At 58.1% G+C, this 27,111-nt stretch overlaps 1 protein-coding gene across 1 annotated transcript in view; it reads left to right on the top strand.

The window, feature by feature from the left end:
- Window positions 1–26,401, top strand: part of AJM1 (apical junction component 1 homolog) — a 54,058-nt gene extending 27,657 nt beyond the window's left edge. The window contains exons 2-3 of the mRNA XM_075905464.1: window positions 8,331–8,417; window positions 13,366–26,401. Of these exons, the coding sequence (XP_075761579.1) occupies window positions 13,428–16,730 (3,303 nt within the window). The 5' untranslated portion in view covers window positions 8,331–8,417; window positions 13,366–13,427 and the 3' untranslated portion in view covers window positions 16,731–26,401. The remainder of the gene's footprint in view (window positions 1–8,330; window positions 8,418–13,365) is intronic.
- The last annotated feature ends 710 nt before the right edge of the window (window positions 26,402–27,111 follow it).

The following is a 27,111-nucleotide window of genomic DNA, read 5'->3' as shown; positions in this document are numbered from 1 at the left end:
GGGCGCCGTGTGCCCGGGGGCGGAGCTGCGCGTGCGCCGTGCGCCCGATTGCAGCTGTAAGGGGCGCCGTGTGCCCGGGGGCGGAGCTGCGCGTGCGCCGTGCCCCCGATTGCAGCTGTAAGGGGCGCCGTGTGCCCGGGGGCGGAGCTGCGCGTGCGCCGTGCGCCCGATTGCAGCTGTAAGGGGCGCCGTGCGCCCGGGGGCGGAGCTGCGCGTGCGCCGTGCGCCCGATTGCAGCTGTAAGGGGCGCCGTGTGCCCGGGGGCGGAGCTGCGCGTGCGCCGTGCGCCCGATTGCAGCTGTAAGGGGCGCCGTGTGCCCGGGGGCGGAGCTGCGCGTGCGCCGTGCGCCCGATTGCAGCTGTAAGGGGCGCCGTGTGCCCGGGGGCGGAGCTGCGCGTGCGCCGTGCGCCCGATTGCAGCTGTAAGGGGCGCCGTGTGCCCGGGGGCGGAGCTGCGCGTGCGCCGTGCGCCCGATTGCAGCTGTAAGGGGCGCCGTGTGCCCGGGGGCGGAGCTGCGCGTGCGCCGTGCGCCCGATTGCAGCTGTAAGGGGCGCCGTGTGCCCGGGGGCGGAGCTGCGCGTGCGTCGTGCGCCCGATTGCAGCTGTAAGGGGCGCCGTGTGCCCGGGGGCGGAGCTGCGCGTGCGCCGTGCGCCCGATTGCAGCTGTAAGGGGCGCCGTGTGCCCGGGGGCGGAGCTGCGCGTGTGTCATGCGCCCGATTGCAGCTGTAAGGGGCGCCGTGTGCCCGGGGGCGGAGCTGCGCGTGCGCCGTGCGCCCGATTGCAGCTGTAAGGGGCGCCGTGTGCCCGGGGGCGGAGCTGCGCGTGCGCCGTGCGCCCGATTGCAGCTGTAAGGGGCGCCGTGTGCCCGGGGGCGGAGCTGCGTGTGTGTCGTGCGGCCGATTGCAGCTGTAAGGGGCGCCGTGTGCCCGGGGGCGGAGCTGCGCGTGCGCCGTGCGCCCGATTGCAGCTGTAAGGGGCGCCGTGTGCCCGGGGGCGGAGCTGCGCGTGCGTCGTGCGCCCGATTGCAGCTGTAAGGGGCGCCGTGTGCCCGGGGGCGGAGCTGCGTGTGTGTCGTGCGGCCGATTGCAGCTGTAAGGGGCGCCGTGTGCCCGGGGGCGGAGCTGCGCGTGCGCCGTGCGCCCGATTGCAGCTGTAAGGGGCGCCGTGTGCCCGGGGGCGGAGCTGCGCGTGCGTCGTGCGCCCGATTGCAGCTGTAAGGGGCGCCGTGTGCCCGGGGGCGGAGCTGCGCGTGCGCCGTGCGCCCGATTGCAGCTGTAAGGGGCGCCGTGTGCCCGGGGGCGGAGCTGCGCGTGCGCCGTGCCCCCGATTGCAGCTGTAAGGGGCGCCGTGTGCCCGGGGGCGGAGCTGCGCGTGTGTCGTGTGCCCGATTGCAGCTGTAAGGGGCGCCGTGTGCCCGGGGGCGGAGCTGCGCGTGCGCCGTGCGCCCGATTGCAGCTGTAAGGGGCGCCGTGTGCCCGGGGGCGGAGCTGCGCGTGCGCCGTGCGCTCGATTGCAGCTGTAAGGGGCGCCGTGTGCCCGGGGGCGGAGCTGCGCGTGCGCCGTGCGCCCGATTGCAGCTGTAAGGGGCGCCGTGTGCCCGGGGGCGGAGCTGCGCGTGCGCCGTGCGCCCGATTGCAGCTGTAAGGGGCGCCGTGTGCCCGGGGGCGGAGCTGCGCGTGCGCCGTGCGCCCGATTGCAGCTGTAAGGGGCGCCGTGTGCCCGGGGGCGGAGCTGCGCGTGCGCCGTGCGCCCGATTGCAGCTGTAAGGGGCGCCGTGTGCCCGGGGGCGGAGCTGCGCGTGCGTCGTGCGCCCGATTGCAGCTGTAAGGGGCGCCGTGTGCCCGGGGGCGGAGCTGCGCGTGCGCCGTGCGCCCGATTGCAGCTGTAAGGGGCGCCGTGTGCCCGGGGGCGGAGCTGCGCGTGTGTCGTGTGCCCGATTGCAGCTGTAAGGGGCGCCGTGTGCCCGGGGGCGGAGCTGCGCGTGCGCCGTGCGCCCGATTGCAGCTGTAAGGGGCGCCGTGTGCCCGGGGGCGGAGCTGCTCGTGCGCCGTGCGCCCGATTGCAGCTGTAAGGGGCGCCGTGTGCCCGGGGGCGGAGCTGCGCGTGCGCCGTGCGCCCGATTGCAGCTGTAAGGGGCGCCGTGTGCCCGGGGCGGAGCTGTGTGTGTGTCGTGCGCCCGATTGCAGCTGTAAGGGGCGCCGTGTGCCCGGGGGCGGAGCTGCGCGTGCGCCGTGCGCCCGATTGCAGCTGTAAGGGGCGCCGTGTGCCCGGGGCGGAGCTGTGTGTGTGTCGTGTGCCCGATTGCAGCTGTAAGGGGCGCCGTGTGCCCGGGGGCGGAGCTGCGCGTGCACCGTGCGCCCGATTGCAGCTGTAAGGGGCGCCGTGTGCCCGGGGGCGGAGCTGCGCGTGCGCCGTGCGCCCGATTGCAGCAAAAGGGGCGCCGTGTGCCCGGGGGCGGAGCTGTGTGTGCGTCGTGCGCCCGATTGCAGCTGTAAGGGGCGCCGTGTGCCCGGGGGCGGAGCTGCGCGTGCGCCGTGCGCCCGATTGCAGCTGTAAGGGGCGCCGTGTGCCCGGGGGCGGAGCTGCGCGTGCGCCGTGCGCCCGATTGCAGCTGTAAGGGGCGCCGTGTGCCCGAGGGCGGAGCTGCGTGTGCGCCGTGCGCCCGATTGCAGCTGTAAGGGGCGCCGTGTGCCCGAGGGCGGAGCTGCGCGTGCGCCGTGCGCCCGATTGCAGCTGTAAGGGGCGCCGTGTGCCCGGGGGCGGAGCTGCGCGTGCGCCCGATTGCAGCTGTAAGGGGCGCCGTGTGCCCGGGGGCGGAGCTGCGCGTGCGCCGTGCGCCCGATTGCAGCTGTAAGGGGCGCCGTGTGCCCGGGGGCGGAGCTGCGCGTGCGCCGTGCGCCCGATTGCAGCTGTAAGGGGCGCCGTGTGCCCGGGGGCGGAGCTGCGCGTGCGTCGTGCGCCCGATTGCAGCTGTAAGGGGCGCCGTGTGCCCGGGGGCGGAGCTGCGCGTGCGCCGTGCCCCCGATTGCAGCTGTAAGGGGCGCCGTGTGCCCGGGAGCGGAGCTGCGCGTGTGTCGTGTGCCCGATTGCAGCTGTAAGGGGCGCCGTGTGCCCGGGGGCGGAGCTGCGCGTGCGCCGTGCGCCCGATTGCAGCTGTAAGGGGCGCCGTGTGCCCGGGGGCGGAGCTGCGCGTGCGCCGTGCGCCCGATTGCAGCTGTAAGGGGCGCCGTGTGCCCGGGGGCGGAGCTGCGCGTGCGCCGTGCGCCCGATTGCAGCTGTAAGGGGCGCCGTGTGCCCGAGGGCGGAGCTGCGTGTGCGCCGTGCGCCCGATTGCAGCTGTAAGGGGCGCCGTGTGCCCGAGGGCGGAGCTGCGCGTGCGCCGTGCGCCCGATTGCAGCTGTAAGGGGCGCCGTGTGCCCGGGGGCGGAGCTGCGCGTGCGCCCGATTGCAGCTGTAAGGGGCGCCGTGTGCCCGGGGGCGGAGCTGCGCGTGCGCCGTGCGCCCGATTGCAGCTGTAAGGGGCGCCGTGTGCCCGGGGGCGGAGCTGCGCGTGCGCCGTGCGCCCGATTGCAGCTGTAAGGGGCGCCGTGTGCCCGGGGGCGGAGCTGCGCGTGCGTCGTGCGCCCGATTGCAGCTGTAAGGGGCGCCGTGTGCCCGGGGGCGGAGCTGCGCGTGCGCCGTGCCCCCGATTGCAGCTGTAAGGGGCGCCGTGTGCCCGGGAGCGGAGCTGCGCGTGTGTCGTGTGCCCGATTGCAGCTGTAAGGGGCGCCGTGTGCCCGGGGGCGGAGCTGCGCGTGCGCCCGATTGCAGCTGTAAGGGGCGCCGTGTGCCCGGGGGCGGAGCTGCGCGTGCGCCGTGCGCCCGATTGCAGCTGTAAGGGGCGCCGTGTGCCCGGGGGCGGAGCTGTGCGTGCGCCGTGCGCCCGATTGCAGCTGTAAGGGGCGCTGTGTGCCCGGGGCGGAGCTGTGTGTGTGTCGTGTGCCCGATTGCAGCTGTAAGGGGCGCCGTGTGCCCGGGGGCGGAGCTGCGCGTGCGCCGTGCGCCCGATTGCAGCTGTAAGGGGCGCCGTGTGCCCGGGGGCGGAGCTGCGCGTGCGTCGTGCGCCCGATTGCAGCTGTAAGGGGCGCCGTGTGCCCGGGGGCGGAGCTGCGCGTGCGTCGTGCGCCCGATTGCAGCTGTAAGGGGCGCCGTGTGCCCGGGGGCGGAGCTGCGCGTGCGTCGTGCGCCCGATTGCAGCTGTAAGGGGCGCCGTGTGCCCGGGGGCGGAGTTGCGCGTGCGCCGTGCGCCCGATTGCAGCTGTAAGGGGCACCGTGTGCCCGGGGGCGGAGCTGCGCTTGCGCCGTGCGCCCGATTGCAGCTGTAAGGGGCGCCGTGTGCCCGGGGGCGGAGCTGCGTGTGTCGTGCGCCCGATTGCAGCTGTAAGGGGCGCCGTGTGCCCGGGGGCGGAGCTGCGCGTGCGTCGTGCGCCCGATTGCAGCTGTAAGGGGCGCCGTGTGCCCGGGGGCGGAGCTGCGCGTGCGTCATGCGCCCGATTGCAGCTGTAAGGGGCGCCGTGTGCCCGGGGGCGGAGCTGCGTGTGTCGTGCGCCCGATTGCAGCTGTAAGGGGCGCCGTGTGCCCGGGGGCGGAGCTGCGCTTGCGCCGTGCGCCCGATTGCAGCTGTAAGGGGCGCCGTGTGCCCGGGGGCGGAGCTGCGCGTGCGTCGTGCGCCCGATTGCAGCTGTAAGGGGCGCCGTGTGCCCGGGGGCGGAGCTGCGCGTGCGCCGTGCGCCCGATTGCAGCTGTAAGGGGCGCCGTGTGCCCGGGGGCGGAGCTGCGCGTGCGCCGTGTGCCCGATTGCAGCTGTAAGGGGCGCCGTGTGCCCGGGGGCGGAGCTGCGCGTGCGCCGTGCGCCCGATTGCAGCTGTAAGGGGCGCCGTGTGCCCGGGGGCGGAGCTGTGCGTGCGTCGTGCGCCCGATTGCAGCTGTAAGGGGCGCCGTGTGCCTGGGGGCGGAGCTGCGCTTGCGCCGTGCGCCCGATTGCAGCTGTAAGGGGCGCCGTGTGCCCGGGGGCGGAGCTGCGCTTGCGCCGTGCGCCCGATTGCAGCTGTAAGGGGCGCCGTGTGCCCGGGGGCGGAGCTGCGCGTTCGTCGTGCGCCCGATTGCAGCTGTAAGGGGCGCCGTGTGCCCGGGGGCGGAGCTGCGTGTGTGTCGTGTGCCCGATTGCAGCTGTAAGGGGCGCCGTGTGCCCGGGGGCGGAGCTGCGCGTGCGTCGTGCGCCCGATTGCAGCTGTAAGGGGCGCCGTGTGCCCGGGGGCGGAGCTGCGCGTGCGTCATGCGCCCGATTGCAGCTGTAAGGGGCGCCGTGTGCCCGGGGGCGGAGCTGCGCGTGCGCCCGATTGCAGCTGTAAGGGGCGCCGTGTGCCCGGGGGCGGAGCTGCGTGTGCGCCGTGCGCCCGATTGCAGCTGTAAGGGGCGCCGTGTGCCCGGGGGCGGAGCTGCGCGTGCGCCGTGCGCCCGATTGCAGCTGTAAGGGGCGCCGTGTGCCCGGGGGCGGAGCTGCGTGTGCGCCGTGCGCCCGATTGCAGCTGTAAGGGGCGCCGTGTGCCCGGGGGCGGAGCTGCGCGTGTGTCGTGTGCCCGATTGCAGCTGTAAGGGGCGCCGTGTGCCCGGGGGCGGAGCTGCGCGTGCGCCGTGCGCCCGATTGCAGCTGTAAGGGGTGCCGTGTGCCCGGGGGCGGAGCTGCGTGTGCGCCGTGCGCCCGCTACCCGGGGCACAGGAATGGCTCGAGCCGGCCCTGGACTCAACCCTTCTCGGGAGCCAGGTGCTTCAGGGGAAGCGGTGCCACGACTGGATCCTTCCGCTCCTGGGCTGGGGCCGTGCCTGCCCTGGGATCTTCCCCGGGCCGGGGTCGCCTGCTGCCAATGCAGGGCACAAGTGTTTCAGATTTTTGTCTAGCTGGGATGGGAGGAGGGAGCTGGGGGGGCCCTTGGAGACAATTTCTGGGGCCAGGGGAGATCTGTGGGCTGCGGCAGGAGGCTCAGACCCAGGCGCCTGCGTCTTGTTCTGGGCTGTGGTGAGCACAGGGCGCCTCCTCCCCCCAGCTGCAGACTGGGGCTAGTGATGTGCCAGCTCCTTTGTGACAAGCTGTGAGGAGGTGGGTTCAGGATGCCCCAGCTGGCATCTGGGCTCCCTTTGCCTTTGCCCCCAAGTGGCACCGGCTTGGAAATGGGCCTGTGGTAACTGCAGCCGAGCCTTTGCCAGCCGGACTCCGGGCCACGCGAGCTCACGGCCTCAGCAGAGAATGTCCCCGAGGGCATCGGGAGCCTCGTCCCTCCCAGGGATGTGGCCTCTCCTCCCACACGCGCATCCAGGCCGATGGGGCCTGGCACCACAGTGGGCTGGCCTCTCTAGTCAGCAGAGTTTATCGATTCTTCCCCTGGTGCCTGGCAGGCTTGGGGGTGGGCCCCAGAACTGGCCCCTGCCAGTGTCCACTGCCTGCGTGGGCAGAGGAGAGAGAGGCTGTCCAGCCCAGCTCTTGGGCTTCTGCCCACCCTACGCCCCACACCATGGCCAGAGATAGCACCGCTCCCAGTCCTGCTGCTTGTGTGGGGGGCAGGCCTGGGGTCCTGCCTTTGCTGTCCCCATTGCTCAGTGAACACAGGGCCTCCCCCCACATCACCTCGCAGTGCCCCAGCCTCCTCCTGTGCCTCCCCCGCACACACTGCTCCTCCAGCCCCCACGACTGCACAGCAAAACCATGGCAACTGTCAGCTCCAGAGGGGTGCCAGCACCATGAGCAGCCCGGGTTCCAGCCAGGCTGTGCTGCTCACTGGCCTCCTGGCAGCAGGTTTCAGTCTCACTCTGGCAGCCCCTGGGCCTGTGGGCTTCAGTGTCTCTCGGCAGAGGTGCTGCTGGGTGGGGGAGGGCCGCTCTGAATAGGCAGGGCGATCCACAGGCTGCTGGCACATCGCTGAGGGCAGAGGCTGAGCTGTGGGCACGTGGCGCCTTGGCTGCTGTGCTCTTTCTTGGGTGCCTTGCAGGAAGGTCTAGTAGCGGCTGACTGCGTGGCTCCACCATCTCAGCACTTGCATGGGAGACTGCAGGTGATTCCAGGCCAGCTGGCAAGGGAAAGGCAGTGCCCCAGGGGCAGTGCCATCCCTACTAATATGCAGCTGCTTAAGGTACCACAACATTTGGGGCCGTAAATTGCCCCAGATTTCATGGTGCCCTGGGCAGCTGTGGGCTGTGTATGCAGCATTGCCGGCTCCCGCAGCCAGACCTGTCCTCCAGCTGGTGCACTTGTGGGTTGTCCCTGGTGGCTGCAGGGCTCCTGATAGCCCTCCTGCTCTTCCCACCCTGCCTCTTCCCGCCCCTGCTTCGTCCCGCTCCACAACTTCCCCAAACCCCTCCCCAAGCAGTGTCGCCTGGGGATTAGCAGGGGCCTGGCACTGGCAACAGGTGTCTCACCCCCTGCACCAGAAAGCGGAACGACAAGCCCCAGCCTGCTCTGCCAGCTCCCAGCTGCATGGCTCCGCTTTCTGCCACCAGCGCGTGTGGGCAACCCCCAGCCTGCCCTCCTAGGACACAGCTGGGAGCCAGAGGAGTGGAGCAAGTTGGGGCCAGGTAGTTCTACACTCTACTGCCGACTCCTGCTGCCTCTCTGCCTGGCTGCCCTGTTCCTGCCCCTGCAGCTCTGGGCCTACCTCCCACAGCTCCTGCCTACCTGGCCCTGTATCCCTTGTGTACAAGCCCTCCGCCCTCCATGGCAGCCTGTGTAGGGAAACAAAAGTGCTAGGGATGGCTAACACTGAAACAAGCTCTGCAACGTGAGCCATGTGAATTGCGTAGCTTAAGTCAAAATAGCTTCTTTCAGCTTTTGGCGCTGTCTACACAGCAGGGAGTCCGAAAGAGAACACTCTTCCTCCGACTTCCCTTAGCCTCCCGCAATGAGAATTACAGGAGGCGGAGTAAGAAGTCCTTCAGCTGACATTGTTGAAATAACTGCTTGCTGCGTGGATGCAGGCTATGTTAGTTCAGAACAATGTCAGTTATTCCAAAAGAATGCTGCTGTGTAGACAGCCACAGTGAGTGACCAGGCTGTTACACTCGGCCGCTTGAGGGAGACCCAGGACTCTGGCATGTCACTTTGACCTCCTGGGTCTCTCTTTGCTCCAGGGGCAAAGCCCTGCAGGATATCACTGTCTGCAGAGCTCCCCGAGGGGATGTGCTGTGGACCTGCACAGAGGAGAGACCCCAGGGCTGGTGCTGGGCTCAGCAGGGTGGCGCGTGTCTTCAGGAAGCTGAGCGGTAACTTCCTGGATTAATTTGATGTGTTTTATCTTCTAGCCCCAGACCAGATTCTCAGCATGGAGCTGACACAGCAGCTTGTGCCAGCTTTGCCCATCCAAATGCACACCACTGCCAGCAGACCAGGTAGGAACAGCACAGCTGTCCTGTACTCATTTCCTGTTCCAGCACCTTCCAGCTGCAGAACCTGAGGGGAGGCTGGATTTCATTATCCCTCTGGCCCCAGACCTTCCTGTCCTCCAGCACAGTAAGAATGAGGAATGGAGATGTAAAGTCCTGTTTAATTAGTTAACCGGTTAAACGTTAAGTTTAACTGGTTAACTGTTGAAATAAGGGCAGGACATGATTTCCCTGTACAAAAAACATTTTGTCTCTTTCCCAACATATTTAAGTGTAACAGTTCTGTTCTTTATTATAGTCACAACCAATTTGCCCAGTACTGAAGTTAGACTTAACGGCCTGTAATTGCCAGGATAACCTCTAGAGCTCTTTTTAAAAATTGGCGTCAGATGAGTTCTCCTCTAGTCATTTGGTACAGAGGCTGATTTAAAGGATAGGTTACAAACCAGTTAATAGTTCTGCGATTTCACATTTGAGTTGTTTCAGAAGTCTTGAGAGAGTGCCATCTGGTCCTGGTGATTTGTTACTATTAGGTTTATCAATTTGTTGTTTATCAATAACACCACCTCAATTTGGGACAATTCCTCAGATTTGTCACCTAAAAAGAATGGCTCAGGATTTGGGAATCTCCCTAACAACTTCAGCCATGAAAGCTGATGCAAAGAATCCATTTAGTTTCTCTGCAATGGCCTTAGCATCTTTGAGTGCACTTTTAGCATCTTGATTGTCCAATAGTCCCAATAGTTTTTTAGCAGGCTTCCTGCTTCTGATGTCCTTAAACATTTTTTACTATTACTTTTGGAGTTTTTAGCTAGTTGTTCTTCAAATTCCTTTTTTGCCATCAAACTTATATTTTTACACTTCATTTAACAGAGTTTATGCGCCTTCCGCTTTTCCTAGCTAGGTTTTAACTTCCACTTTTTGACGTCTTTTTCTCTCTAACTACTACTTTTACTTGGTTGTTAAGCCAAGGTGGAACTTATTTGGTTCTCTGTGTTTTTTAATTTGGGGTATACATTTATGTTGAGCTTCTATTATGGGGTGTGTCTAGACTACATGGCTCCGTCGACGGAGCCATGTAAGTAGTTTACGCGACATAGTCAGTGAAGCGGGGATTTAAATAATCCCCACTTCATTACAATAAAAATGGCCGCTGCGCTGTGCCGACAATCAGCTGATCCGGCCCAGCACGGCAGTCTAGACGTGGATCGGTCGACAAGGGAAGCCTTTGTCGACTGCTCCCTTATGCCTCATGAAACGAGGTTTACAGGAGCGGTCAACAAAGGCTTCCCTTGTCGACCAATCCGCGTCTAGACTGCCGTGCTGGGCTGGATCAGCTGATTGTCGGCACAGCACAGCGGCCATTTTTATTGTAATGAAGTGGGGATTATTTAAATCCCCGCTTCACTGACTATGTCGTGTAAACTACTTTACATGGCTCCGTCAACGGAGTCATATAGTCTAGACACACCCATGGTGTCTTTGAAAAGTTTCCATGCAGCTTGTAGGGATTTCATTTTTGGCCTTGTACCTTTTAATTTCTATTTAATTAACCTCATCATTTTGTGTAGTTCACCTTTCTGAAATTAAATGCCACAGTGTTGAGCTGCTGAGGTGTTTTTCCGACCACATAGATGTTACATTTAATGTATTTACTATAGTCAATCAGTCCAGCTATATTCATGTTTTGGACAAGATCTTGCACTCCGTTTAGGACTAAATCAAAAATTGTGGGTTTCAGAATCAGCTTCTCCAAGAAGCAGTCATTGAAGGTGTCAAGAAACTTTATCTCTGCATCCTGTTCTTAGGTGGTGTATACCCAGTCAATATGGGGATCGTTGGAATCCCCCATTATTGCAGGTTTTTTAACATTTCTTTATAGCCTCTGTAATCTCCCTTAGCATTTCACAGTCTCTAGCACTATTCTGGTCAGGTAGTCAGTAATATATCCCTGCTGCTATATTCTTATTATTAGAGCATAGAATTACTATCCATAGAGATACTATGGTTGGTTGTTTGGTTCATTTCAGATTTTTACTTCATTTGATTCTACACTTTCTTTCACAGATGGCGCCACTCCCCCTCCAGCACAACCTGTCCAATATAGTCTGTATCCTGATATTACGGTGTCCCGTTGATTATCCTTGTTCTACCCAAGTATCTGTGATACCTACTGTATCAGTATCCTCATTCAATACGAGGCACTCTAGTTCCCCCATCTTATTATTTAGACTTTTAGAGTTTGTAAATAAGCATTTAAAACACTTTTTAGCTGTCTGTTTTTTACATGATGTGATTGGATGGAACTTTTTTCATTTGACTGTTTCTCATCAGATCTTACCTATATTTTATCACCTTCCATCCTCTTCTCTTCACTAGGACATAAGGGACGGTCTATTAATAGAAATTCTCTAAGGTAGGGATGGGGAACTTTTTTTGGGTCGGGGGCCACTGACCCACTGTCACAGCTCAATTCCCCTGGCTGGCACTTAGAGTGCAGCTATGTGGACCAGCTAGCAGAATAAACTCTGTAAGAACTTGTCTCTGTAACTCCCCAGAGACAAACTTGTCTGGTCTCAGGCCACGTCTAAACTACAAAGCATTTTCAAAAGAGGATATGCAAATTCCTCCTTGCATATTTCTTCCAATCGCATTTTTGAAAGAGGATCTTTCAAAAATGAAAGTAGTCTGGATGTGGGGTTTTTTGGGAAAAAAAAACTCTTCCTAAAAAAAAGGGGTTTACACAGTTTTTCAAAAAAGAGGTTTTTTTTCTGAAAAAAACACATCCGAGCTACTTGCATTTTCAAAAGATCCTCTTTGCATATCCTCTTTCAAAAAAAATCTTTGTAGTTTAGACATAGCCTCAGTTTCCTTGAGACCTAAAAGGAAGACAATCGGTGGCTGCCACCACCTAAGTGAAGTTTAAAAAAAAAATCTCTTCCAGAGAAGAGATCATGTGGGAATCTCCTCCCTCAGGCAAAGCTTTCCTTCCTACCCTAACCTCCGTTTTGCTTGGAGTTGGGAAAACAAACTGAGGGAATCCATAGAGAACAATGGGGCTCTGCTTCCCCCAGATAACCTAGGCATGTAGGTTTAAGGACACACAAATCAACCAATACCGGTTAATCAACACAAAAAGGGCAACACTTTTATTATCAATCAAAACTACTGTTGCAAGCATAGTAAATGACTGGGTATTAAAAGCCATGGAGTGAAATAGACTCAGGGGAATTCCTGGGTTGTAATCCTTAGTCACAAAAGAGAAAAACAGTTAACCAGCTCGAACTTGATTTCCAAACCCCTAAACAGGGAAAGCAATAAAACCTGATGGATTATCTAAACTTTTCCCTACTTACACATTTCAAGGAGTCCATTCCTGGGAGAGCCCGAATCTCTTCTTACCTGGGGAAAAAACTGCTCTGATCTCCAACAAAAGAAGAGAGGGGAAAAAAACCCTCTCTCGGTTTGAAATTCCTATCTGCATTTCATTGGTTGAATGCCCAAAGCATTCAGGTAAGTCAGATTCTCCTTAGCAGCTCCTATTGATGAAACCCACAGAAAAATCAGTCAGGGAACACACATAAAGTGAGAAGCAAAAAAAGAACCAAACAAAACTCCCCACACACCAGAACTGGGGCGGGGCAGCTTAGTAGAGTGTGTGTGCTCCAGATCCACAGAGGATGGAGAGGACTGAAGTGCCAGTGCAGGCTCCCTGATCCTGGGGGGCGGGGGGGCCTGAATCTTGGGGGGCTGCATCTGGTCTCTGGGCATGAAGTTTCTCAACTCTGTCCGATCCATCTGCTCCTCCATACCTGTCAGCTTTCCGTTAGAACAGTTTTTAAACTAAGGACTGGGACCTTTTTTATTTTAAATTGATTTGATTTGATTTTAAGTACCAGCAATCTGGTTCCATTTTGGCTTAGGTGGAGCCCATCCCTCCTGTACAGGCTCCCCCTTTCCCAAAAGTTTCCCCAGTTCCTAATCTATTTTATCCTTCTTCCTATATCATCAACTCATCCACACATTGAGACCCATGCTGTCTACCTGGCCCTGTGCGTGGGACTGGAAGCATCTCAGAACACTACCATGGAGATCCTGGATTTCAGTCTCTTACATAGCAGCCTAGATTTGGCTTCCAGGACCTCCCTCTTGTCCTTCCCTATCCCATTGTACCATGACCACTGGCTGGTCCCCAGCACTGCTCATAAGTCTAGATGGCTCAAGAACTCTGCAGCCTTAGCACCAGTCAGGCAACATCACCATGTGGTTCTCCTGGTCATTGCAAACCCATCTGTCTGTGATTCTAATGATAAAATGCTCCATTACTAACACTTGTCTCTTCCTAATACCTGGAGTTCCCTGCCATGGAGAGGTAGCCTCAGCTCAAGAGGATTCCCCGCCCCCCAATCCTAGGCCATGGCTTACCCTGGTCTCTGGCACTGTTGTATCTGAGCAGTGCATGCCCCGACCAGGAGCAGGCTGGGCACTCCTAGAGGAGCTGCCATCCCCGCCCCTCCTGGGAACGGCCACGGCCACTTGGAATTCCCCATCATCACCTCGTCACCATTTGGCTATCAGTTCTTCCCCCAACAGGACTGCTTTGCACATTGCCCGCCAGACTTACCCGCTCAGCCAGTCCCAGGCATTGTAGGGTCATGAGTCAGGAACCCAAAATCATCCGCTTGGCTAAACGTCAGCTAGGGTTGGCTTGGTGTGTTTGCCTCATGTTCAAGGTGGTGAGTTCCAGCGTTTCCCCAAGACCAAAGGGCTAGAAACTGCTCTCTTAAATGGAGACCCTCCCCAGATCCCTTGGCTCCAGGTGTTGGAAGAAAAACCTCCCATGTTATGAGCCTCGCAATCAAACTGCATCTTTATACTCCCCTTTCAGCTCCTGTCTTGAGTGGGCCTCTGCAGAATGCTTGAGACTCAAGGCCCCTTCTCTCTTGTGTTGCAGGGCTGGCTGGCTTCCCCTGAGATGGTCTGAGGAGGAGCTGGAGAAGGACGAGCTCGTTTAAGATGACACGAACCGACCCACCTGGCATACTGGTGTCTACGGTGTATCAAGACCTGGAGGTGAAGTGCCCTACATCTGCAGATTCCATCGTCTGCCAGCCATTGATGCCACAATGTGACGCCTTCATGTCTGCATCTCTGCCACGTGACCCGCAGCCCTTCAATAAGCGCCACTGTAGGAGCTTTGACTTTCTTGAGTCGCTTGACGAGCAGCTGGCCTGTGCTCCTGCTATGGAGCGCCCCTGCCGGCGCCCAGGCACCCCCGAGCCATCCTCAGGTTCTGGAGGCAGGAAGGCTCCTCCCAGGTCAGACGTTCAGAACACCAGGCCTCACCCTCATGGGAGGGAAGTCCCCAAGGAGCCCCTGGCTCGGGCGGAGCCAAAGAGGCGAGCAAGATCCAAGAGCACCCCTCGGGTGAAATCTACCTTCGCTCCCATTCCCATACAGATGTCATCCTCATCTCCTGCCCCATCGGCCAGGAGGGGACGGGAGGCTCTGCGCCTCGCCAGGGATCCTGTGAGGACAGAAATGTCCCCACGCAGGGAGAGTGGCTACACTCCCATGAAGGCTCTGATGAATGAGGTGCACCCCATCAAGCTGCAGCCCCAGCGGAGCAGCACCAGCCGCATCTCTCCACTCTGCATCAGCAGCAACTGTCCAGAGGAGGCCCCAGGCGGGAGGCCGACCACAAGCCTTCATGTCAAGTGCCGGATGGACATGAAGCCAGATGAGGCAGTGCTGGTGCACACGGCACGCAGCCTGAAGGCCCAGAGCAGGATGGAGTTGCCAAGCTGGCCGAGGCCACCGGGCACTGTTCGGAGCCTGACCATCCCAAGCAGCAGGCACGTGTCTGTGTCCCGCACTCCCACGCCCAGCGACTCCTACAGCGGGGAGCACCGGGTGCTGCGCTACCCCAACGAGTACTATGAAGGTGACCCCCGGGTTCGGGCTTACCAGGCCATGCCCTCCCCACGGGATTATCCTGAGAGGGGATGCGTGACCTTCTCTGCCCCCAACGTGCCCACCCAGTTCTTCTACACAGAGGAGCCAACAGGGTGCCTTGGCTCCAGCATCCCACTGAAAAGTTCTGGCTATGAGGCGTGCACTCGCCCATACCCAGGGTGCCACGTCCCTCCACAGGCCTTCTATGCAGAGGACCCTGCCAAAGGGAATGTCCGTACCATCCCACCCCAGACTCTCTACGTGGAAGAAGCTCGGACCTACCCTATCCAAGAAGCCCCTGCCCACACTTTCTATAGAGAAGACCCTCGAATCTACGCCTCCAGAGGTGTCCCCACCAAACCCCTCTATCCAGAGGACCCCAGGCTGTATCCTGCCCTGAACTCCTCCTCCCGGTTGTTCTACACTGAGGATTATGGCAAATATCATGAGAGAGAAGCTATTTCGCGGACATACCCTCATGCCCGTAGCACCCAGCCTTTACAGTTCAGCGACTGGTACTGTCCAGACCGGAGTGCACTCCCCTACCAGACTTTGCAGATGTCCCACTTAGCACCTCACCCCTCTGGGCAGGAGGCCTTGCTTTCCTCCTGGCATGCCAGCTACAGCGCCAACCAGCCCCGCTTAGGCACAGACACCCGGCATTACTCCAGATCCTGGGACAACATCCTGACGTCCAGTGCGCGCAGGGAGGACCCCCTGTTCCGTGGGCGCAGCTATGAGAACCTGCTGGCCCGGGAGCAGCACCGTGCCTTATCCCCGGACAACAGGCGGCAGCCCGTGGTGATCAACCTGTCCAGCTCCCCCAAGCGCTACGCAGCACTGTCCCTCTCCGAGAATTCCATCCTGGAGAAGATGCATGCGGACAGTGGGCGCTGCCCTCTGGGCCGCTCCTGGTTTGTCACCCCAGAAATCACCATCACTGATAATGACATCAAAGCCAATGGGCTGAGCCAGAGTGAGAAGCGCTCAGCCAGCTGGGATGTACTGGATGCTGGGCAGGATGGGCGTCGCCCCTACCCCACACACTACCACTCGGCTCCCCCTGCCAAAGAGAGCACCCAGACCAGCTCTTCCCGCCAGCGCAGCCTGGACCAGCTGGACGAACTGATCACAGACCTGGTCATCGACTCCAAGCCCCCGCCCAGCCACCACCCCAGCAATGGGCACAGCCTGGCAGACCAGCTCAAGCGGCTGATTGACAATGGCGCACCCATACCCCCCCAGAAGCTGGATGCTAGGAAACCACTGCCTTTGCTGGTAGGGGAGCCCCGGCCCACCAAGGAGCAGCCAGGCCCCAGTTCCTTCCACAGAGATGTGTGCAAGGAGCAGGGTGGCCGTGCACTCGCCATGTCTGTCTCCAGCAGCAGCTTTGAGAAGCAGCAGGATGACTGCTCCCCGGAGCTGAGTGCGGACGAGGACGACATGATGATGTGTTCAAATGCCAAGTGCAGGCGCACAGAGACCATGTTCAATGCCTGTCTCTACTTCAAGTCCTGCCACAGCTGCTACACCTACTACTGCTCCCGGAGCTGCCGCCGCGAGGACTGGGACACCCACAAGGAGAACTGCGTCTACGGGCGTATCGGGAGCGTCTGCCGCCATGTGCTGCAGTTCTGCCGAGAGAATGCCGAGGTGCACAAGGCCTTCTCGCGCATTGCCAAGGTGGGCTACCTGTCCCGGGGGCGAGGGGTGCTGTTCCTGGGCTTCCCCAGCTCGGGCTCGGCCGAGAACTTCCTGCAGTTTGGCTTGGAGAGCCTGCTGATGTCCCCCACCTACTTGTCCCTGCGGGAGCTGGAGGGCTATGCAGAGAGCCTAGGAGACTATGCCCGGGAGCTGGTGGGCGCTGGCAGCCAGTACGACCCTGAGGAATGTTTCCTCTTGAATGTAACTGTGGCTGTGGGACATGCAGTCCCTGTGAGGCCATCTCCCAAGGTGCAGGTGCCGACAGTCAGGAAATACGCCAAGGTGGCCTTAGCCTCCGCCAGCCCCGAAAAGCAGATCTTGAAGAAGGAGCGGGATATGGAGACCTTGATCCTGACCCCCCCGCCTGGCACGGCAGATATGGACCAGGAGGGTGAGGAAGGGCACAAGGCCCGGGAGGTCTGCTTCATCAACATCCAGCGGGAACTGCGGACCCGCGGCGTCTTCCTGCGCCATGAGTTCCCCAAGATCTACGCGCAGCTCTGTGACTTCGTGGAGAGCAACAAGAGGTTCACGCCCACCACCATCTACCCCATTGACAAGCGGACCGGCAAGCAGTTCCTGTGTATGATCATGGCTGCCTCTGAGCCACGGACCTTGGACTGGGTCGCCAGCCCTAACCTGCTGGATGACATCATATGACCAGCCCTCCACACCATGCAGGCCTTCTGTGTATTGCCCTTTGCAGACAGGTATTTGCACTCAGCTAGCTGGTGGGAATCGCCCTCCCATTGCTGGCTCCTGGCTCGGGGAGGCCTGGGAAAGGTGCTGTCCTCGTAGGGCAGCGACCAGGGACTCTGTGCGTGGAGCTCAGACCCCCTGCCTCCATGGCCGTGGCTGGGCAGGGCAGGAGCTGCTCAGCTCTAGATCCTGGCTACTCTGGGTGGGGCTGGCCCAGTTGCATGAGATTTGGCACAAGGAGAAGGCTGCTGCACAGAGGGTAACTCCAGTGCCGCGGCTCTGGCTTGCTGTAAGGCTTTGCCTTCTCTTTGTTTTCCCTGGTTCTCAGCTGAGCTTGGCCAAAGCACAGAGATACAAGTAACTAGACTGCTGCTGTTCTCCTAACAGTTCGGCCAGCATAGAACCAGCAGCTCTGCCTATCCCTACCCCCTAAATCTAACCACTAGACAACATGGCTACCTCTAACCAAGTGTGGCCAGAGCTCCCTGCCATGCCCTCTCCATCCTGCTGCCTAGACCCCCACCTTGGCCATCACAGCCCCTAGGTGCACAGGTCCACTCCCCACATGCTCCGCGTCACCTTGTGTAATTCTGTAGACAGCCAGGAGAGGGTAATGGTTTCAACCTGGCCTCTGCAAATAGGCCCAACATCTTAGCACAGCAGCTCCCATTTGTCTGCACAGCTGCATCATTGTACATGGAAGGGGGCTTGGAGCCACATCAGGACATGTACTGGGGGCTTCAACTTGTGCAGACACATTCATATAGCTCACATGAAAATTTGGCCCAATGCATTTGAGTTTCAATACAGCATGTTATACAGTATGAGTCTGTTCAGTGTGCCCCTACTTGGACTCTACATAGTCTGAGTATCTATAGAGCAGCCATGGGCAACCTAGGCTAGTGACTGGGCCATATGAGTGGCCTCCTTTATCTTAATGGGCTGCAAGATTGTCATAAACAAGACATCTCCTGGGACAGGGGAGTTTTGCTCACTGCTTGTGTCCCTAGAATGTAGGGATGTGCTGATTGAACTGTAGCAGCTCTGTGATTGGCTGCAGAGGGAGCGCCTGGATCTTAGTCAGTTTTGTGTGCAATCAGCACGCACCTCATGTCACAGGCCCTTGTTTTATGTATGTGTCACTTTAGTAATACTAGTAGGAAAAAACCAGGTGGATTTAAACTAGGAGAATCTGGCAACCCTGTGTGTGGGCAGTGGCAACAAAACGTCTTGCAGGCAGGCCTGTATGCAGGGGAGTGCGAAGGGTGTGAACGCACCCCTCATGCTCCCCCAAGTAAGCATGCTCTGGCTGTCCAGGGAAAGGCTGGGGCTGACTTTCCCTCCTCCCCGGCTAGAGCATGCTTACCTGGAGGACTATGGACGGGTACGTTTGCACCATTGCAGTCCACATTTACAAAAAAAGCACGCCCCCAAAATTCCTGTGTACGCGCCTGCAGGCCATGCATAGAACCCTGATGGGCCACATGTGGCCTTTGGGCCACAGGTTGCCCTTCTTGCTAAAGAGCATGCACGCTGTGTGGTTTCTGCAGCATGAGGCACTCGCCAGTGTCTCTCTATAACGTGTGCTTATTAGGGTCTCTGTGTGATATGAGTCTCTCTTGCAGTTGGCCTTATATTCCATGTGGAGAGTGGCAGGATTTTCCAGAAATGCTTTTAACGGAAAAGTTTTCTGTTAAAAGCATTTTCGGAAAAGAGCGTCTAGATTGGCACGGACGCTTTTCCGCAAAAGCACTTTTTGCGGAAAAGCGTCTGTGGCCAATCTAGACGCGCTTTTGCTCAAAAAAGCCCCAATCGCCATTTTTATGATCGGGGCTTTTTGCGCAAAACAAATCTCAAAAGTTTTGCACAAAAGGGACTTTTGCCCGAACGGGAGCAGCATAGTATTTCCACAAAAAGCACTGATTTCTTACAGTAGGAAGTCAGTGCTTTTGCAGAAATTCAAGCGGCCAGTGTAGACAGCTGGCAAGTTTTTCCGGAAAAGCGGCTGATTTTCCAGAAAAACTGGCCAGTCTAGACACAGCCTATGTGTATCTGTGCAGAGAGCATTCTCTCCCCTCAGGCCTGCATACAGCTGCCCCCATCCCCATATGCTGCTGCCCTTTGGCAAAATCCCTCTGGTGTCCCTCCAGTGTCTCCCAAGTGCTGAATCAGGCTGTGTCTACGCTACAAAGAAAAATCAGAAAAAGGCAATTGTGAACTGCAATTTGAGTATCTTTTTCTGCTTTTCTTCCAGAAGAGGCTTTTCCAAAATTTGACACGTCTACACGGTGCCAAATTTCGGAAAAACCTCCTCTTTCGACACATCCCTTCTTCCTTGTACAACAAGGCTTACAGGGATGGTGAAAGAATATGTCTGCTTTTCTGAAATGTTTTGCAGAAAAGCGGACGTTTTCCTTGGACATGAGATAGCTTTTCCATGATACCCCCAGTAATATAGATATAGCCTCTGTCTCCCCCTTGCAGCGCTGAGCTCTCCCTGCCTTGTGTGCACGAGTGGGGCACCCCACACTTATGGGGGTGGAGTCAGGCTCTGTGAGTGCAGCTGGGGCAGGGAAGTCAGCCAGTGCCTACGGGCGGTGGCTGTGAGGAGTTAAAGTTCCAAGTAAGATTGCCAGATGGTTTAACCATAAATACCGAACACCCTCCCCTCCAAAAAAAGGGGGAAAATTTTGTTGAAAAAGGGGGGAGGACCAAAGTCGTTGAGGGGGAAAAAAAAGGACCCAGAGAGTTATTAAGCAAAAAAAATTAAAAAATTTAAAAAAACAGCATGGCCCCTTTAAGAACAGAAGAGGCTGGGCTCTGCCTCTAACAGGCTGCGGGCAGCTGGTGGCCATCTTGCCTCTCTCCCTGCTCTGGGCCAGACAGCTCCCCTGCAGAACTAGGGAAGCCACATGGGCCTGATTGCTGAGTGTGCAGGTTGCCATGTGTCCGGTATTGACCCGGACAGTCTGGTATTTTCGCCCCTTGGCTGGGAAAAAATCAGAAAATACCGGGCATTTTAAATGTGGTATTTTCTGAATTTTTTTACTGTACAGGAGCTGAAAATACCGCACTGTCCGGGTCAATACCGGACACCTGGCAACCCTAGCTCCAAGGCACCTGATGCACTTTATCTGTAACTGACAATATCCCACCCCCAGGGCAAAGCCAACAGTGCAGCCTCCATTTCCCCCCCCCCCCCCCCGAATAAGGCTCAGGCCCCCTGGTTCCTCCATTGCCACAGGACGTACCCCACCCCACCCCTGCGAGCAGAACTGAGCCAGGAGCTTGGTACCAAGGCTCGCCCTGAGTGCAAAACCTCCAAGTGGCTCCGAGAGGCCTGTACTCCCCAGGTCCCAAAGGTCCATCTCCTCTGGAGAAGAAGGAACGCAGGCCCAGGTCAGGCCTGGTGCTGGCTGTTTGTAGTGCAGGAGTTCTGGACTGTGCTCTGCCGTGAGAGCTGAGGCCCTGCAATCCATGGTGCTGAAGGTTCTGACGTGAATCCCGGGCCAGCCCCTGTTGCAGCAGGAGTTAGAGGGAAGTTGGTCTCTGGTTTTTCTCAGGGAATAAAACTTCTAGGGCAGTTCCAGGACGAGCTCCCACTAGCTGCCCCATGCCTGGGCAGAACTGTTTCTGACAGTGTCTCCTCTCCAGCGCTTCCCATGCTGCTTGGGCATTCCAGGGGCCCAAACACGTCCCAGAGTTTTGCCCAGTTCTCAGACATGCTGCCACTTCTTGCTCTTGGTCTGTGCTGTTGGTATTAACTAGCCATGGGCCAGGGCAGCCTCTGTAGTCATTCCCCCTCTTACAGTGGCTGAGGCAGGGCCTGAGCCAATGGCTTTGCAAATCCCACTAATTCCTTCCTTTGCTGGCGCGAGGGCCCAGGAGGTGTCTTGGCTTTCCCCGAGACAGCCCAGCCTGCTGTGTGTGCACCAGCCCATCTGCAATGAGCCTTCTCTAGTTCCCACGGCAGTGCCACGTTCAAAGGGGGACACGTGGCTGTAGCTGATCCCTATGGCAGCAGGCAGAGTTGGGAACACTGCCTGGCAAGCAGTGACTGAGGGTGTGGCTGTAGGGTGCTGACACTAACCGCACCCAGGCTGCCCTCCCCGGGGCTGGGCTGCTCTGAAAGCTGCACTGGAAAAACCATCCTGCCCTCGGCCTCAGCAACACGGTGAGGAGCAAACCCCGGTGTGGTCGCAGGGAGGCTGGGCTCTTTGCCGGGAGCTGCTCACTGAGGGGCCCCAGCAGGAGCAGGGCGAAGAGAAGAGTTTGGGGGCCCCTTTAAGGCTGCTGCCGTACCCCCCGGCGTGAAGTGGGTTCTGTCATTCCCAGGGCTTGGTTCGGTGGCTCTCAGAACCCCCACCCTACAGATTGTTCCAGTGCTCCTGGGCGCAGCCAGCCAGGCCCCCGGGGGCGCTGTGGCCCTCCCTGTGACTCAGCCCTTCTGGGCCCACCTGCCCTAGGGCTGCAAGGGACAAGTCCTGGCCTCCCGTGGCTCAGCAGAGCTGCCCCATGTGGGCTGACAACAGCCCTGCCCCTCCCGACCCACCAGGCCGAGTGAAATGGGGGTTTCCGGTTTCCTGCCCTGTTGATGGGCTCCTGCCCTGTGTGTTAGGTGGGTTCTGCTGGCCTCGTGCCAGTGCAGCTTGACACACGGCAGACAGCAGTTAATCCCGTTAGACGAGGGGAGTGGCTTTTATGGGCCTCGGTGGCTCTGGAGTGCACTGAAATGTCAGATGCCAGCCACCCAGCGAGCTCGGCCAGAACAATGCGCCTGAGCAACAGCCCCTGCTGCAGCGCCTGGCCGGGGGCATGCAAGGGGGGCTCCACACGCAGCCAGCCCAGCACAGAGACATGCTGCAGCTTTCCCTCTCCCACAGCTTCTCCAGGCACAAAGGGATGTAGTGCCGGAGGGGATACGGTGCTTTAGGGTTGCCAGGTGTCAGGTATTGAACCAGCCCAGGGTTTGTGCCTTCTGTCCAGTAAACAAATTCAGAAAATACCGGACATTTTGTGTTTTCACAAGGCCCGGCTTGGGCACCTGACAGAAGGCCACAGGCTGGGAAGGGAAGGGGTGGGGGAGCGGCCTGGGATTAAAGGGGTCGCGACTGCATTTCTGTCCTGGCCCCTTTTTTTTTTTTCCCCCCTCAACAGAATTTTTTTTCCTGGCTTTCTTTTTTTGCGGGGCGGAGGTGAATATTTTTGTGAAATCATCTGGCAACCCTAGATGCCTTCATGCCATGTGACTCAACAACTCAGCGGTGCTGCCAAGTCCAGGCCTGGACTCCAGTGCACCATTGGCTGCTCTTCACACCAAAGTACCAAGGGACCCTCTACTGGCAGTGTGGGACTCAGGGTTGACTGGCTCCTCACCGAGGCTGGATTCCCCCCTCAACCTGGAGGGGCCCACAGCCGTCAATCATGGAGTTGTCCATTGTCCTGTGTCCCTTGGCCCAGGGGGCCAAGACACCCCCCACCCCCGGGTCAGGTAGGAGTGGCCTCCCCATTTGTTTGTTCATTGTCCCTGCATCAACTGAGTTCTGGGGCCCTGAGCGTCCCAGCAGTTGCGGGGAAGGGGGAGGGCTGGCTGGCTGGCTTTCTCTTTCAGTCGGCTGCAGGTCTGGGTGGTTTGTTGCCCCTGTGATTTGGCTAGCTGGCCTCTGGTGGCCCTCGCTGCCTAGGCTGCATCCACCAGTCCCTCTTGCACCGTTGCCCATCCTGGCACACAGTGACCCTGCATGCTGCTCCCTCATGGCAAAGCCCGAATGCTGGGCTGTGGCTTCCAGGGGCCCTTCCATCCATGGTTCTGCTGCTGCTCAGGTAGCAGGCAAGAGCACCAATGGTTACCCAAGGTGGCTACTTGATCTGCTAGGAGCAGGAATCAGCTAGGCTGTTTCACCCACTCAGTGGCCAGCAGCCGGGGGTGGCCATGGCCAGCCTCCTGGTGCTTGGGCTGCCTTCACTGGGTAGGAGTGGGGAGAAAGGCTGCTCATCCCTTTTATCCCATGTCATAAAGACTCTGCCCCCACCTAGCCATAATCTGCCTCTTTTCATTGCTTGGCTTCTCTAGAAGAAAATGCAGTGCCCCCTGGTTGCACAGGAAGCCAGGCTGGTGTTAATCCAGACCTGTGCTTGTTCTTGCAACCCTCCCCAGAGCCCTCTCCCCTCTGGGTGCATGCTGGAGTTGGTGCCTCCTGAAGGAACTAGTGGGAGCAGCCAACAGGCCCCCTGGCAGATCCACTCAGCCCCTTGTACCCAGGTGCAGTGCGCACCCCATGAACGGAACAGCTCCTGGTCTGCCCCAGGTGGGAGAGCACAAGGATGGGTGCCCATGTGTGCTCGAGGCTGGCTGCAAAGGAAGGTGCATGGGACCTGTGATGCAGCAAAAAGTATGGCCAGGTCACAGCTGCATACTGAGGCAGAGACCACGTTCAAACCCACTGGCCACAAGTGCAGCTCCATAGCCTCCGTGGCATTGGGCTTGCTCATGCTGGGTGTGAATTGGCGCAAGACTCTGAGCTGGAACAAGAGAGGAGTGGGCAGGTTGTACTGCATGGAAACTGCTGCCTCTGCTGCTGGGAGCCACCTTCTGCCTCTCACTGGCCCTTCTTTCTAGCCCAGCTCTCTTGCTGCAGGCAGAGCCTGCATTAAGGGCTGCTCCACAGCCAAGCTGCTTACTGGGGTCATGTGAACTGTGGGAAGGTGACAGAGTCAGGTAAGTCCTGAGCTGAAACTGATGCACCGCAAGATCTTTGACAAATCATGTAATCACTGTGTGCCTCGTTTTCCCCCATATGTTGGGGGTAAGAATCATTTCTGGGGGGGGGGGGGGAGAGAGTGGATGCTGCAAAGATCTGTTCCTGTTTGCCTGGCAATGTGGCTGAGCAATATTTTTCTTGTCCCTAGAGCACGAGCTCTAAGCAAGGCCAGGAGAGCAGCCGGCCTTCTGGTGCTGCCTCAGCCAACTAGAGCCCAGGGCGCCGGTTTGGCCACATTTACCGTGCGAGAGAGGTGGGAGAGCAGCAAGAGGAGAGCAGCAGGGAATCTGGCAGGCTGCCAAACACAGGATGCAAGCAGGTGATACTAAAGCCCTGCCTTCATTTGGGTCAGAACTCCCAGGGCACATCCTGAGCTGCTCCATGTAGGCCAATGCAAAGGGAGTGAACCCAGAAACACTGTGTGCCCTTCCTGCGAGCACTGGGTGGTTTTACCCAAGGGAATCACAGTGCTTTCACTCTCTATGCTGTGTGCTTCCCTGGGACTGGCTGGTTAGCGTCAGTTTCTATGCTCCAGCTAGGGCTGTCAAGGAAATGTGCTGGCTTTCACAGACCAGTCTGTTCTGTTGTCATTCTTGGACGGTCTACTCCTCCGCTACCTTGTCAAGGCTCATTTCTTACTAGCCCTGCTTTTGGGGCCAAGTTTGACCCAGCCAAGTGTGATGCCTCCATCCTGGCTACCAGACTCTGACTGCCTAGGGTTCATTCTGGGACTATCAGAGCTTGACCCCTGAATTGTGGAGGCATAGGCAGCCTGGGGGTCTGTGACTGGAGCCCCCTGGAGGTGAATGGGGGGGATTGTTGGGGCATAAGCCCCATTTGCTGATATGGCCACGTGTAATGGATCAAGGAGCTTAACTGACCTTTCCCCCAGACAATTCTGTTACTCACCTGCTCTAGGCACTTCTGTGGGCTCAAGGTGTAACCTAATAATGTAGGCACCCGCACCCCTACCCGGTTTCTAGAGCGCAAGACATAATCTTTTGCAGGTTTGTGGGGCCTTTTAGCTGCAAAAGGTCCTTACACAGTAATAGCCTGAACTCTGTTTCCTACCAAAACAGAACACACTCGCTACCCCGACAATTCTCCACCCTCCCAATAAGGCAGATGAACTTTTCGTGGTGGCCAAGCAGGATGAGATGGTTTGGGGCTCCAGCGACTGCTCAATATGAGTGGCAGGTGTTAAAGTCTGGCAGCTCTGACCTTGGGTTATGTCCTGGAATTAGATGCTAGAGAATTTCCTTTTGGATCCCTCTTTAGATACAGTAGTTACATTTGAGGCCTGCTTAGCAGTAGGTTAACCAATCATTATGAACTAAAGTACTAAATAATAATGATTTGACCAGCCCTAACATACTGCAAAACAGTTCCTTGCTCAACGATTCCCCACCAACATAGCTGATGTACATCTTGCAAAATTAGTTATGCAACAGACAGAAACAATTGAAGAACCAGAGACCATTCAGATAAACAAGAGAGAAGTAGGGACTGTAAGGCAAACAATGGAAGTAGAGATTTCACAATCACCCCTGTAGCGAAGTGGCTCCTTGCTAGACAGAATGCCGTCTGTTATGCCCTTGGCTCTGGCTCTGGCTCTGATTCTGCAGGGATTGGTGCCGTTAGGACAGGAGCCTTTGTCACAGCCCAACAGTATGCTGTTTGGAGGTAATTTAGAAGGACTGTGAGGCTGTGCTCTTGTTCTGAAGATGATGGCAATGTTCTCTCCTTGATCACAGGGAGTGCCCAGTCCTGCTGCCATCTGGAGAGATGGGTCAGACTTACATCCCTGGAGGAAAACCTCCCTTCCCTAGAAGGGGGCAGTCCAAGCCCCTGGTCCAAAATTGGAGGTTCCACAAGCAGGAACAAATGGATCCCACTCCAGATGACAGGTGCTTGGTTTGGGCTGTTATACAGAGACATCCAGCTGCGTGTGCTGATCCCTGGTTTTGTGTGGGCCCTTTCCCCTTAAAGCACATCACCCTAAGGGCCTGGGGTAACCAGGCACTAATGTGAATGTGCCAGAGCAGTGATTCTGGGCCTGCCCAGTGTCAAGGGATGGAGTCAAACCCACCTGACATTATTAACTAGCAGCGGGATGGAAATCATTAGTTCCTGTGCTAGCAGCTGCCAAGTTAGCTGGGGAAGAGCAGGCTGCCACTGTTGGGAGGCAGCACCCAAAACAACAGTGCAGTTGTGGGCAGGCCCCACCCTACTGCACCCCCAGGATCATGCCCATTAACACATCTGACCAAGCTGAATAGTTGGGGATTCCTGCCTCTCCAACAACACTGTGGCAGGTCGGTGGACTGCCTGCCTTCCACCATAAGGCCACATGGACTTTTCTCTTCCACCCAACCACTCAATGTGAGTATGCACCCCCGCTCGCTTGCAGAGCTGGCTCCTCTTGTGGAAGCAGGGGAAGCCAAGAGCATCTTTCTCCTGGTTTTACATTGCTTTGCTGGGCCTCTCCATACCGTAACCATGGTTCATGGTCCAGATCCAAGCAGCTCCTTCAACTACGTAGCTTGGAGGTAACAGTGTATCCTGGTAATTAAAACCTACTAATCTAATAAACAATTTTTAAAAAAGCCGGAAACTGCCTCTTCTCAGCTGAGCTCCCTGGAGGGTGGTACTGCAATGACAGAATTCTGTGGTCAATGCATGGTCTATTTATTTCCTTTTTCTAATGATGCATCGTACTGAAGAGTTGTCGCCCACATCTCCTCGTGCAGAGCTACGTCTGTATTTTCTCACAAGTCGTATAGTTTTGCTGGTGTCCTACAGCAAAGTCTTTGAGGTATTATGAGAGATCTCTTTCCTTTGCATATCCATAAAGAATAACTTGAATGTACAGCTCTGTTGTCTGCCTTTCCTGTCTCAACTGGGCAACGGCAGTTTTGTGGGGAAGGCACAGCTCATGTGGGGCACAAAGGTGAGCCCTTTCCAAAACAATTACATGGGGTGAGATCCAAAGAAAAGGGACTGTTAAAACCCCTGGGACATGGGCAGAGTGAGGGGCAAGTTACCATTTGTAGGGGGGAACAAAGTGATGTGCTGCAGATAAGAGACATGTTACTGGGGAACTGGGACCAGAGCCCACAAATGCCCATCTCCCACATGTCTAAGCCTCTGCTACTTGTGTGAGAGGCAACTTTGAAAGCTGACAGAAGTGGGAGCCATCACTAGAGGGCAGCCCCCAAAAGCCAGGACACTACAGTGTCCCTGTGATGCCAGAGGCTAGCTAGGGCATGAACTTGTCAAGAGAAGGCCCCAGCCAGGACATTTACTGTCACATGACTCTACTTGGCTCCATTTTAAGGGAGCTGGAGCACCAGGCGGGCAGAGGGAACTGGGCTGGAGCACTGGGGAGCTGGAGCAGGGGAGCCAGGCTGCCTGGGGAACTTCTTCTTCCTGTGCAAACACTAGGATGAGGTTATGGTGCCAAGCAGCCTCTCTTCCAGAGCCAGGGAGGTGTCTGTGTGGGGCTCAGGAACAATAGCAGCAGTGACCTCCCTCCCCTCAGCCTGTCTCTGGAGGTGCTGGATGCAGGGCTGTGGATAGGG

This window comes from Pelodiscus sinensis, chromosome 22 (genome assembly GCF_049634645.1).
Source record: "Pelodiscus sinensis isolate JC-2024 chromosome 22, ASM4963464v1, whole genome shotgun sequence".
NCBI classification, from domain to species: domain Eukaryota; kingdom Metazoa; phylum Chordata; order Testudines; family Trionychidae; genus Pelodiscus; species Pelodiscus sinensis.
The sequence above is the reverse complement of the archived record's forward strand: the minus strand, read 5'-3'. Positions and strand labels throughout refer to the sequence as shown.